Source organism: Asterias amurensis, chromosome 17, assembly GCF_032118995.1.
Source record: "Asterias amurensis chromosome 17, ASM3211899v1".
Classification (NCBI taxonomy): Eukaryota; Metazoa; Echinodermata; class Asteroidea; order Forcipulatida; family Asteriidae; genus Asterias; species Asterias amurensis.
This window is the reverse complement of record NC_092664.1, coordinates 8,715,021-8,728,514: the sequence shown is the minus strand read 5'-3', so window position 1 is coordinate 8,728,514 and position 13,494 is coordinate 8,715,021. Positions and strand designations below refer to the sequence as shown.

The 13,494-nt window shown below is 39.6% G+C and overlaps 1 protein-coding gene across 2 annotated transcripts in view; it reads left to right on the top strand.

Annotated features, from left to right (window-relative positions):
- LOC139949640 (myosin-IIIb-like) overlaps nucleotides 1-13,494 on the top strand; it is a 39,137-nt gene that overhangs the window by 19,704 nt on the left and 5,939 nt on the right. The window contains exons 18-24 of one of the 2 annotated variants that reach the window (XM_071948090.1): nucleotides 1,370-1,630; nucleotides 7,628-7,822; nucleotides 8,513-8,667; nucleotides 9,383-9,614; nucleotides 10,426-10,624; nucleotides 11,216-11,263; nucleotides 12,510-12,586. In XM_071948090.1, the coding sequence (XP_071804191.1) occupies nucleotides 1,370-1,630; nucleotides 7,628-7,822; nucleotides 8,513-8,667; nucleotides 9,383-9,614; nucleotides 10,426-10,624; nucleotides 11,216-11,263; nucleotides 12,510-12,586 (1,167 nt within the window). The remainder of the gene's footprint in view (nucleotides 1-1,369; nucleotides 1,631-7,627; nucleotides 7,823-8,512; nucleotides 8,668-9,382; nucleotides 9,615-10,425; nucleotides 10,625-11,215; nucleotides 11,264-12,509; nucleotides 12,587-13,494) is intronic. The other variant, XM_071948091.1, reaches the window with a different exon arrangement.

Below are 13,494 nucleotides of genomic sequence, written 5' to 3'. Positions count from 1 at the left end.
AGACTACAAACACATGCTCAGTCTGTTACTCCCAAGGGTGGGCTCATGCGCTGCCTTCGACGTCACAGAGACGTATGTAAGCCTAATGGATTAATGGCTGTGATGAGTGATTATATCACAAGTTCATTGTCAGGCGTAATGATTTTGTTTTATCATGAAAAAAATGGGGAAACAAAACTTAAAATTCATTATTTGTAAAGTCATCTTGCTCTATGGTGGTATATCATGTTGCGTTTTATGCAATAAAAACTTAATTTCCACCGAATTCAGCAAACATGGTTATGTTAAGGAATTCATCAAGTACCAAGCACAAGGGTCACTGACCGGGTAAATGCTGCCCATTAGTCGTTTTACATGCTTTGGAAATAGAAACCCCTCTGTCATGGTATCCCGGCTACGGCAACTTAAATTCCTACGGGTACACCATACTAAAAAAAAAAAATGGCAAAAATGCAAGTGCAACTAACACATATATTTTTGTGTTTTTAACCACAGTTACTTTCGTTGTGGGGTCCTGCAATTAAAGTTTGTGTAAATACAATAATCTATACGAACCCGGGCTCTATGCTTCAGCTTTTTAGAGGTGGTACATTTAGGGTTTAAAGTTAGGAATTTGGAGAGTGCCTCATGAAAACTGGCATTGACAACGCACTGCATTTTCGTGGGTATTATTTCAGGTACTTAGCAAAAAGTCGTAACGGCTGACCCGCTGCCAAAAAAATTGTACAGAAATCAAAAGTTTCCAGTGGTCGGAAAATATAATTGATTGGTTTTCAAAAAGGCTGAGAGGCTATGATAATATTTTGAGTATTATTTAGAAGAATATTTACCATCATTTGTTAGAATCGATTGCCGTATGGGAGTCTATTAAGTGTGTTACACCATAGCTTCTGCTATATATTGCGAACTCATTGTCCCTCTTCTAGGAGAAATGTTGCTCCCCAAAATCAGGTTTCAGTGTCAGCAATCTGCGTCCATCTCGGCCGATCGTTTTGTGACGTTGTTCCGGTTGTCGAATTTAGAAAAAGCGCGTTCTTTCATACCGCAAACTCTACGTTTATTCGCACGTGGTATTGCTCTAACAATTATATAACGATGAGAACGTATAAAAGCCGGCTTTCTACATCAAATTTCGTCAATTTTGATCGCCAAGTTCGAAAACAAACTCACGGCTAGCTTGATTGATTTGCAAGAGCGTTCGTTTGCGGGATCTGATGCTTAAACTCGATCTATTCTATACGATAACTTTTGCACTCGAAAGCCACAAACTGCGGAGGAATTGGGGTAAAAAGAGAGTAAAAAACGTACTATTATTATTCTTATTTCAACGCAACAATATCGACCTAAATATTTGCATCAATTTCTCCAGGTGTTTCTGAAGTACTGGCACTCCGAAAAACTCGACACACGTCTCGACCAACTCACCGCGAGCATCGTCACCTGCCAGCGATACGCGCGCGGTAGGATCGGCCGTAAATACACGCGATCGGTCCGGGAGAGGGGCTGGAAGCAACGAGGTGCTCTGCTGGAGTTTCTGGAAGAGGTGGAAGTTTACAACGAGAGGTTCTACAGGGCGATGGCCAAGCTGGACAAAATGGACAAGGAACGATTTGAAGCTAAAAGGAGACAGGTATGTTTGAAGTACTTGTTTCATATGATGTGCTTTCAAATGCCTGAAGCCTTCTCAGATGTAAAGGGGGGGGGGGGGAGGACACAATATCCATTCTCTAAAAGTACATTACTTCAAAAGAGGTCGTTTCTAACAATGCTTTTGAATGTCAGCATTCACCAGTGCTCTTAAACCCAGTACTACGTTTTAAGGTAATTTTTTATTGTGAGTAATCACCGTACTTCCTCCCTGAATGTGTTTTTTTCTATATATTTAAGAGGTTTTTCCTTTACAAAGGTATTAGCTACACCTAACATGTATATTAGGGTATAATTTTAGTGTAAATGACGCATAATTTACGCTTACGTACATGGCAGTCATTTGAGTGTATCCCAATTTAGAACATTCAACATTATACAACAAAACTTACACTTGAGTGTTTGATATTGATGTAAATGAACCGGCGGTACCTACGTTGCTGTTCTGCTGATTGCATACTGATACTGTTATCAAATCATGGGGGGGATATAGCACCTGACACATAAGTGGGCGACCCGGAAGGATGTCCCAAGTTTAAATGCGGCCTCGTCGGAAGTTACATTTGCCAAAACTTCGCAAAAACATGGAGACACAATGATGACAAATAGTGAGTTCAACAACTCATTCGGTAGGTCCAAAAGAAGTAGTTACAATCAATCTGAGAAACATATGCACCATTGCAATATTATAACACCCTCCAGAAACTCCGTGGTGCAGTCACTGTGTGGACAAATAATTCTATTTTTTAACCCTGTAAATAATAATGTGTGGACATAGTATTCAAAGTCCACATCGGATTAAACATCCTTACATTATGTGGAACTCTTCGTAGGATAGCAGTAAAACAAGTCGGTTTGAACTATATAACACTACAAAGAACACACATCCTTAACCACATTCGTGCCAATTCGTCCACTATTTTCAACAAGGTTTAAACCTCCTTTGAACCTACACAGTCCAAATTCTATCAAGACAGTTACCCACTCCAATATCCAGGGACCCCATTACGAGTTCAAATACAGGGAACACTTTCTATTTTTACGCATTCTTGTCCCAGTTTAGAAAAAGCCGCCACAGAGTTTAGTCTGGTTTACGTCAAATTCTTAACAGTGCTAAGGACAATGTTGAGGCCGTGGATAGTTTATCCAACCAACCGAGCCCCTTCCACCCTATAAGGGGAAATTAGTCTAACTATAGAGTTCAAGTTGATCATTAAAGGCAGTGGACTGGTATGGTCAAATATTGTCAAAGATCAGTATTCTCACTTGGTTTATTCCACATAATAGGCATATAACAAAAGGCTGAATTGGTCATTGAATTTGCAGGAGAATAACGCTTGAATAAAAAACACCCTGGTCGCATTATTTGTGTGCTTTTAATCAGATGCATAACAAAATGCTTCAGCTGAAGTATTTTATTATTTAAGTGAGAAATTACTTAAAAAAAAAAAACCTTACTTCAGAGGAAGATGTTTCCCAAAATGTGTTATACTATATCAACAGCTCTCCATTGCTTGTTTTGGGTAAATTGTTTTTGAATGCAAGTTTGCCCCAAACAGTTGGCCTTAAGCCGCCCTAGGTATAAGGGATTACAAGAAGAAACTAATTAAACTTGGAAATAACTCAGGAGAGCTCTGGAGGCAGGAATTGATATTCCTCATAAAACTAAGTCCCAATATTATAGTATCTAGTGCCTATGTTGGGCGCGATCGGTCAATCTGCGCGATCGGTTGATCGCGCTGCGCTATCGACCGATCGCGCTGCGCTATTGAAATATCTATTGGTCGCGCAGCAATCGGTCGATCGCGCAGCAATCGGTCGATCGCGCAACAATCGGTCGATCGCGCAACAATCGGTCGATCGCGCAACATTCGGAAACGAACATGCGCGATCAACCGATCGTGCGGGAATGGCTCGGCGCGATCGGCCGATTGTGCAGGAATGATTTTGCGCGATCGGCCGATTGTGCAGGAATGGTTATGAGTGATCGGCCGATTGTGCAGGAATGGTTTTGCGCGATCGGCCGATTGTGCAGGAATGATTTTGCGCGATCGGCCGATTGTGCAGGAATGGTTATGAGTGATCGGCCGATTGTGCAGGAATGGTTTGGCGCGATCGGCTGATGTTCAGGGGCCGAATTCACAAAGATGTAACATTGATTGTAACTGCAAATCAATCGTAGTGTGACGTCACTATATAAATCACTATGGTGATACTGAAAATTTGTCCTGCTATGAATTTTATTGCTTTGCTTTGAGAAATCGCCCCAAGGAATAGTTTACCTGCACGATCGGTCGAACGCGCGAAACCATTCCTGCACGATCGGTCGATCGCGCAAACCCATTCCTGCACGATCGGTAGATCGCGCAAAACTTTTCCTGCACGATCGGTTGATCGCGCAAAACTTATCCTGCACTATCGGTCGATCGCGCAAACCCATTCCTGCACGATCGGTACATCGCGCAAAGCCTTTCCTGCGCGATCCGCTGATAACGGGAAAAAAATACTCGTAGCGCAATCGGTCAATCGCGCAAAGATGTCATTGCGCGATCGACCGATTGTTGCGCGATCAACCGATTGTTGCGCGATCGACCGATTGCTGCGCGACCAATTGATCTTAATTTGATCGTTCAATAGCGCAGCGCGATCGGTTGATCGCGCAGATTGACCGATCGCGCCCAACACCTATAAAGGCAGTGGACACTTTTGGTAATTCCTCAAAATATTTATCAGCATAACACCTCATTATTGGTAACGAGTAAAGGGTAGAGGTTGACAGTATAAAACATTGTGTTATGTGAGAAACAGAAGTGACGTAGTTTTCGAGAAACAAGTAGTTTTCCACGAACTTGATTTCGAGAACTCAAGTTAAGAATTGAGGTCTCCAAATCAAGCATCTGAAAGCACACAAGTTCGTGTGACAATGGTGTTTTCACAGGCTTGTTATTTTATGCATATGTTGAGATGCACCAAGTGTGAAGACTAGTCTTTGACAATTACCAATATTGTCCACTGCCTTTCAAACTTGGTACCAATATATTGTCCAGTACCTTTAAGTACAAGATCATGGCCATTGCGTGGGTGAGTCATCTTCCCTTACATCTAGTTCCTAGCATGATGTGACGCAGCACTTGCTGTCATGGAGACACCTAAAGACACACAGGTGATCAGGAGTTCAAATCCACCACGGGTTATATAAGTTTTGTTTTACTTGAGTGGCTTCATTTAGTTGTCCAACAACCCTCTGTTAAACATCGTACTTAAATTTCTGATAAAATTAATATGGCTTGTATAACTATGAGACCATTGCCTGCTCGCAATGCAAGTACGAAGCAAGCTCGCAGTGTAAGTAGGAGGCAGCAAGCCCGCAATGTAAGTACGAAGCATGCACTTTCTAAGCAACCCCCACCCCCGATCTGTTCTTATTAGATGAATCACAGTTTTCCCAGTATTTCAGTTTGTTATGTTCAATTCCGCTGGTGGGGTTCAATAAGATAAAATAACATATAGTGTAATGATACAATTTGTGGGTATAATTTCACGTATTACGTAATAGTTTTTCCACTTTTTGTTTTGTTATGCGGGCAGGTATAAAAAGTGGCTGCTACAAACGTTTACAAATTATATATTTATGTCAACGACCGCGGTAAACGGTTAAAATAATATAGACAGTGGTATAAGCCACCGCGGTAAACTTTCGCAATCTTATTTTTTGTTTATGCAAGTTTGCCCCTAACGAGCCTAAATGGGGCTACAGAACAATTTCTTATGTGAAATGGATGTAACATTGCATGATATTTAAGTTATCGATGGCGATAACGTGATTGTCAATTATACATTGGTGTACATTATAAACTGATGCGGTAAACGTTTCTACATTATGCATGCACCAATGAAGTTAACTTCTTTCAAATTACAAACTGTTATTCAATTATCTTTATGTCAAATTATTTAGTAAGAGCCACAATTGAATATTGGACTCTTATTTATGCATCGCAGTTTCCACCAATAACGTGGTCAATGTACTTGAACAACGAGAAGCACTTTTAAAAAAAAGGTGAAAGTTTATGAGTTTCTAGACCCTTTTATGTAGCACCTTTAATGATTATAAGATGCTGATGTAATTAAGGCAAATCATAAGTGTATCTTCTTCTTCTTTTTTACCTTTCGACTGTTTTAATTTTATTAATCCAGCTAAAAATTGTAGACGAATACAATAAAACTTAATACATGTGAAAATGTCATTTCAAAACTTAGTCACGATTTTGAGATATCGCCGAAAGTCCGGAGCAAACACGCATGATGTCAATCCGGAGTACACAATATGAGAAGCGTTACAACATTAACGCTTCTCATTTTTAAAAATTTTGTTGGCATAAGAACTGATATCTTTTGCACATATCCACATAACTTTGATCTGAAATGTTCCTCATATTGCTTTCTACTGTAACCGAACGCTGCTGTAAGCTTCGATATAACCAACAGTTTATATATTGGCATTAATGTTGTAAGTGATTACCAACCGTATACCTTCTATTTTAGTGACCATTGCTCATTATAAGCATAAAAACTTACCTGGTAACGAGCAATGGAGAGCTTTTGGTACTTAAAAACATTTTAAGAAACGGCTCCCTCTCGCACAATTTCTATGACCAATTTAGTCCAAATTTTCACAGATTTATTTTATGCATATTATGTTGGATACACAAAGTTAGAATATATTATTCAATTACAGTCAACCAAATGTGTTAGGTGCCTTTAATGTAATCGATTGCGGTAACTGTTCACACTTTATGAACGCTACCTAAAGATTTTGCAGGAAAGCTTTTATGAGCAATAGCATGCAAACCACATGCTTGCCATATAGGGTGGTCCCGTAGTCCCCTTATATCATATCCTGGTCTATTCCCAACTGATGAATAACTTCCTGTGGATTATTTTGTTTTCAAAGATATGGTTTACCCCACCCCCCAGTTGGAAAATGTCAGCCAAACTTCTTCCTACAATGTTTGCTCACTTCCTCCACCTCGTTTCATATGAGAACATTATTACTTCAATGTCATGTACTATTTTTGGGCCGTTCCCCGAGTTTGCTTGGCACTCAATACATGACTGGCAAGGTGCAGATTGTGCTATGGGTGGATTGTGTCTGTTAAAGTGTTTTTGTTTGGGGGTTTTCATAGAATGAATGGAATAGCTCTGATCCTTTGGCGTTGTGAGAGTTGAACAATCAAGCCTCAGTGTTCCTAAAACACAGAAAACAATACACACTTTTAAAGCAATTGAGACCAACATCAATCTTCTAAGTTTACTGAGAACAAAAAAATATTCATCATCGATTGTGGGGTCTGTTCAGAGCCCATGTGGGGGTCCGAGGGCGAAGCTCCGAAAGCTCTGAGCATTTGGCAATTCGAGGGGTCAAATATCTAGTTTCCATGTGCCTAAAATCATTAATTTTTAAGCGCTTTTTATCAATCTTCTACTTTTACTCAAAGTATATTATGTATGCCTGGTGAGCTACTCTTTTATAAAGCAATCAAACAGTTTTACAAGCCGATTTTGAATAATTTTTAGATGTTAGTGTTTCACTAGCTACTCTTGATATTAAGATGTTGATTAGTGACATACTTTAAAAACAGCTTCTAGTGAGTTGATATGTGTGTATGCTTGGTGAGCAACTACTTTATAAAGTAATCGAGCAGTTTTATTATCTGATTTTGAACCATTTTGAGATGGATTTTTTACAAACTACTCATAAATGTTCTTGAATGGTGACCCATTTAACAGTTTTTGATATCTACTTTTGACACATTTTTATATGTTGATCGATAAACTATTTTTCAGTTTTAATATCTACTTTGGACTCATTTTTATAAATTGCTTTGTGAGCTCTAATATAACACTAGTTTCACTAGCTTCTCTTGGTGTTGATTGGTGAACTATTTAACAGTTTTATTGTCTACTTTGGAATCATTTTCAGATGTTGCTTGGCGAGCTACGAGTCAAAACCGATGAGAGGCAAAAACTCATCGTTGAGCAGAAGGAGCGCAAGAAGGTACCGCCTCCCACAGCACCCAAGAGATACAGCTATGGTGTCCCTGTAGCTGCAGCTGCATTGAATGGTGCTGCTACAGAGAGAGCTCAGATTCCCACCAAGAAAAGCAGAATAGAAGAGGTTAGAATTTATCTTTTTTAATTAAACATACAGTGCATCTTTTAAAGGAATGGTCTTGAATATGACAACAATGGGAAAATAATCCCTAATAGGAATACACAATCTGAGAAACTTTACTATACTGAGTTACAGTAAAGTTTTGGCATAACAACTTTTCTATTTGTAAACTTAACCACATTACTTCGAAGTGAAATGTGTCTCAAATGCTATATACTGTGATGTGAAAAGCTGACAGGCTTCCAACCAAAAGTTGTTATTGCCATTAATTCCAAGTGTGATTACCAAACGTATCTTTAACGACACTGGACACTATTGGTATTTGTCAAAGACCAGTCTTCTCACTTGGTGTATCTCAACATATGCACAAATTAACAAAACTGAAAATTTGAACTCAATTGGTCATTGAAGTTGCGAGATAATAACGGAAGAAAAAACACCCTTGTCACATGAAGTTGATTTCGGGACCTCAAATCTAATTCTGAGGTCACAAAATCAAATTCAAATACTTTAATGGAAATTTACTTCTTTCTCAAAAAACTGTGTTACTTCAGAGGGAGCCGTTTCTCACAATGTTTTATACTATTTACAGCTCTCCATTGATCACTAACGTGTAAGTTTTTATGCTAACATGATTTTTGAGTATTTACCAATAGTGTCCAGTGCCTTTAACATCCTACCCTATCCCTACAGGAGCTTCTTGGTGAATTAGAATACCAGCTCCCTAGAATAGACCCTGATGCATGGGGTAAGGTCTACTTCCTAGAGAAGAGATGTCGACTGGTAGACTTTAACATCAAGTCTCCTGCTGTCATTATAGATGGCTCAAAATTTCAGTATCCTGGCAGGTAAGTTAAATCTTAATTGATTGATACCTATCCACAAAATACTAACCATGAGTTGCTAAAGCACAAACATTGCTAAGCATAATACAATTACTCTAACACGAATAAGGTTACCAGCCAAACTACCATGTAACAAGTCCAATTGTGACTATAGTATTTGCTCAATTCTGCCTAGCAGAACATTTTTAAGCAATATGCTCTGCTTTAACAGCTCTATGACATTGGGCTCGATCATACATGGAATCCATTGTACTAGTATGGCAGTTAGGTGATGGGATTGTGCTTTTGCTTATATAATTACATACATGGAATTTAGCACACAGTCAGAGTAGGTCAAGAGACAGTTTTTTTGGTTCTGGGGCCAGGCCATCAAGATTTGAATCTTGAAAGTATAGCAAGCAATGTTCAAAATGGCTGACATTTCCTGTTGTTATACTTCCCCTGGTGTTTCTGGTCAGCAGAGTGTGGGTTTGAGTCCCTGTCATGACTCTTGTGTGTCTTTAATCTAGACACCTAACAATCATTGCTTTGTCCTTAAGGAGTGTAATCTCCACAATGATTTCATATTTTCTGGCGTTCTTGGTTTCTTCCATTAATCGTGCCTTTATAGGAAGTTCAGGCTTTTGTTTTCTTATAAACATGTGATGTGAGTGTCACACGTAACTAATTCTAAACTCAAGCTGTACTCTAACAATAACTTCTTCTACTACTACTTCAGACTGGGTTTTGGTGCATTACACAACCCCCTCCGTGACAAACAGACTGAGAAAGTGCGCAACCACATCGGCAAGGGGGTCCAACTGGAGGTGGACAAAGAGGGCAATGTGTGGGCCACCAGGCTGGGCAAGAACGAGGTGTTCGTCAAGGGTTGTTTCGACCCTGAAAACCACTGCATCTCAGCCGATCTCATTGAGAGAATGGGACATTTAGAAACCAACGAACCAATGAAGGTAATTCTCTAGCAGACCTGTATTCGAGTCCTCAATCCTCAGGTGCAAAGTCCAAGTCCAAGTTCTCAGGAACTTAACATGTCTATCTGATTATTATTTGGCTCTTGAGTCACAAACACTGAGTCCCAAGTCCGCCTCCATGGCAGACTCTTTTATACTTGTACATGTACTTAAATAATTCCGATTGTGTAGCCAAGGATTTTCAGAAAATCATGATTCTAGCCAATAACCCCCTGGAGAGAAGACAAGGAAGGAAGTTTCAGTTTTAGATGTGGGAGGAAAAACCCCAAAGAAGTATATTATTGGACAAACCCTCACGATCAGTAACAACTGAAAACTCAATCCACAAAGTGCCCCCGGCGGGATTTGAACCAGGATTCTAAAGGTGGAAGGTGCGTAAACTATGGCAATTGGCAATACCCCAACCCGACCGCCCAACAGTCTAGTCGAAGTCTGAGAGATTGACCATTAAGACTTGAGTTTGAATCCAATCATTAGAAATTTTACTCAATGTCAAACCTGAGTCAGTTTTACAACACTGCTACTATCACTGTGAAAATGTTAAAAAATATTACCATAAATCGCGCATTTAAAATAACGTATCGGGTGCTTTAGGTTAGTGACCTGGTCATTGGGCCACTAGCATTCCTGTAACCTTTCTCATAACTCAAGGCATCCCCGGCTACTGGCTAGTGAACTGTACATGATGAAGTAATGTATGTCAAAATTTAAACATCAAGGGGAAACCCCCAGTCCTTCCTGTTAAAAAACGAATCAACAATAACTACAAACTGCCTCTTCTGTAATCCAGGTGTTTGACATAAGAGAGTACAAGATCCAGCTGGCTCTGGAGGCTAAGAAATCCGACCAGTCAGAGATTGACAAGAAGAGGCTGAAGCAGTTATGTGTTGTGTCACTCAGCTTTGTCAAGGATGCTGTGGAAGATATCAACACACCGTGCTGGATAAGCATTGTGGTTCTCCCTGCACTCAGGCTGGATAATCCGAAAAGTAAGTTCAGATCCGTAGCATTTTCAAAGGGGTACCAGAAAACCCAAAACAACTACAGCAACAACCCCCCAAAAACATCAATATTTCAGGAGACAATACAAGCGTACAAGTCTCTTAACCAACACTCCTACAGAGTTTATCACAGTAAGTTCATATTCTTCTTCTAATTTTCAAAAGGGGTACCAAAAAAACAGCAACAAGAACAGTAACAACAACCCCAAAAATCGCACCAAAGATAAAACAAGCGTACAAGTCTGTGAAAAACCTGCATTCCTACGTAGTTTTACTTTTTATGTCAGTTAGGGACTACATGTATCTGAATCAAGCAACTATGAATGGGGATGAAATAATTCACCTTCTCGGCATATTTTGATTTGACGTCGCATAGAAAAGAATAGAAAAAAGAAGGGAAAAATGCCCTTATTCGCAGAGTCGACATCACAGTCAATAGGAGTGTTCACAAATGCTGACTCGGCATGAAAATGCAGCACAAGTTAGCATTCTAGTCAATGCATTTGTTTTATAATCTAAAATTCTGTTATTAATTTTTGCAATAATTTATGTATTTAATTTTTTGTTTGGTGTGTGTAGCAATGGTTACATTTAAAGATGTAAATCCTGAAGTAGCCATTCAAATGGGTAGGTGTACAAATGCTATGGGCGCACCACTAGAACTTAGCAAAAACTCTGCTAACCATGCTTTGACATTTATAGTCATAATGCTCCAATTATAAAGCTGCTTAGCACACAAATTTTTGCTTAGCAAAATTTATTTAGGCTATCAGCTGACATGCTATGGCAAAAGTATTGTAAGTGAGTGCCGTGTTTGCTTAGCAAATGATATATCTTAACCTTAATCGAAGTCTGCCTAACTACTACAGAATTTCCCAAGAGCACACAAATGCTGTAAAAACACCTACATATGTAAAATTCATGTAGATGAACAATATTAAGTTAAGGTCAGTCTTTATAACCTCTTTCCTAGTGATATGAGATGAGAAACATGGCAATATACAATTTGGCACACTTTGGGTTTTTTGGCATAGTGGTGGTTTAAATTTACAGAGTTTAATTATTTGGATAAAAGAAACTACAACATTACAGCAGAGTTGAATAATAAAAGGCACGAACATTCAATCCAAGGATAACCAAAGAGAGCCAATAACTGAGGCTGATAATATTATGGTGCCCTTAATAGTTATCCATCCACACTTTACAATCAAAAATAAACAGAAAACTCTTCCTAGGTAAGATTTGCAGTGTACATGAGTTGTAGGTGATCCCTCTGCTGCCGCTTCCCAGGCTGTACCTAAAACTTGGATGTGATCCCTGGCAATAGCAGTTAAAGGTTACTACTACTTCCTACCGCAATGGAAGTGTTGAATACCGTACTGATTGTTGACTTGACTTACAAACGAGTCAACGATTGAGTACAGCACTGCATTGCTAGCCAGTGGTCAACCATGATTTGACTAAATGTGCGCATTTGAACAAGTTTGCTCTTACTTTTAGTAAGGGCAGGGCAGTTTTTCTTAGTAAAGGGCACCTCCATTAGGTAAACTACACTAATGCTGGAGAATTTCAAGGGGCAACAAAGCAATTGCCTAAGTTGGGTAGAACTTAAAACTGTGAAGCCAATCTCATACTAAGAAAGACAAGTGCAATCGCAGGCATGTTTCGTTTTGAAAGAGCAAGGGCACCAAGGCATTTTCTCCTTGGTAAAGGGCACACAACGAGAAAACTGTAAGTTTCTACTGGAGCATTTCAGGGGCACCAATGCAATGATCCCGGGCGGGGAGGCAATCCCCTTTATTGCCTTCGTATCAGGCCTGTGATAGCTTTCTTCAATCATTTTCTTACAATTTGGTTTTCATTTCCCTTGCAGTTCTCCAAGATGCAACTAAGATCCTATCTGTGTACCGTACAGCCAAGCAGATTGAGTCCAGTGAAATGGGACGATCGGTGAGTACTTTAATAATCAAGTTTCATATCATAATTATCCCGACCCAGCCTGATTAATCCATAGAGTAATCTCTTGAGTCCCTCTCAATCCCTACTTAATCCATCTGACTTAAGCATCCACACACACCAATCACAAAGCCTGTTCAGTTATTACTCTTGACATAATCAGCAGAAGCATCTAATTGGTAATAACCCCTCGACTAATCAGATGAACTAGACATCAAGTTTCATATCATAATTATCCCGGCCAAGCCTGGTTAATCTCTTGAATCCCCTTCAATCCCTACTAAATCCATCCGACTTAAGCATCCACACACACCAATCACAAAGCCTGTTAAGTAAACTACCCTTGACATAATCAGCAGTAGCATCTCTTGGTAATAACCCCTTGACTAATCAGATGAAGTAGAAGTTGAATTATTGGTAACTGGCCTTGGTGCCCCCTTGGGAATAGGTCTCAAGTAGTTACTGGGTCAGAAATCTACAAATCACGATGACTAAGTATTTCATTTTAGAGTTCATTCAAAGGTTCACCCATATGAGTTCAAAAAAAAAAAAAAGGGTTTGTAGAACATCACAAGGCCCGACAGCAACTTCAAGGTGATGGCTACACTTAATTGGTTTGGGCTATGACCATAATCAAATGCCAAAACGTTGCCACCTAGTCCTAGGGGCTGAAACAGAGTTACCCCACTTCATGATCCATAAGGATGTAGGCATTTAGGTATCAACCACTGGGAGGCTGGCTGGTGGAGCAGACTGCAATACATTCACAAGTTTGCAAAAGTTAGTCTACCAGCTGTGTCAGTGAAAAATCTTCTGAACCAACAAAACACACCTAATCTTACTGATCATTCCATCCCTTCAACACATTGTAAAACTTCAACAAAGAAAATCTCACCAATTCC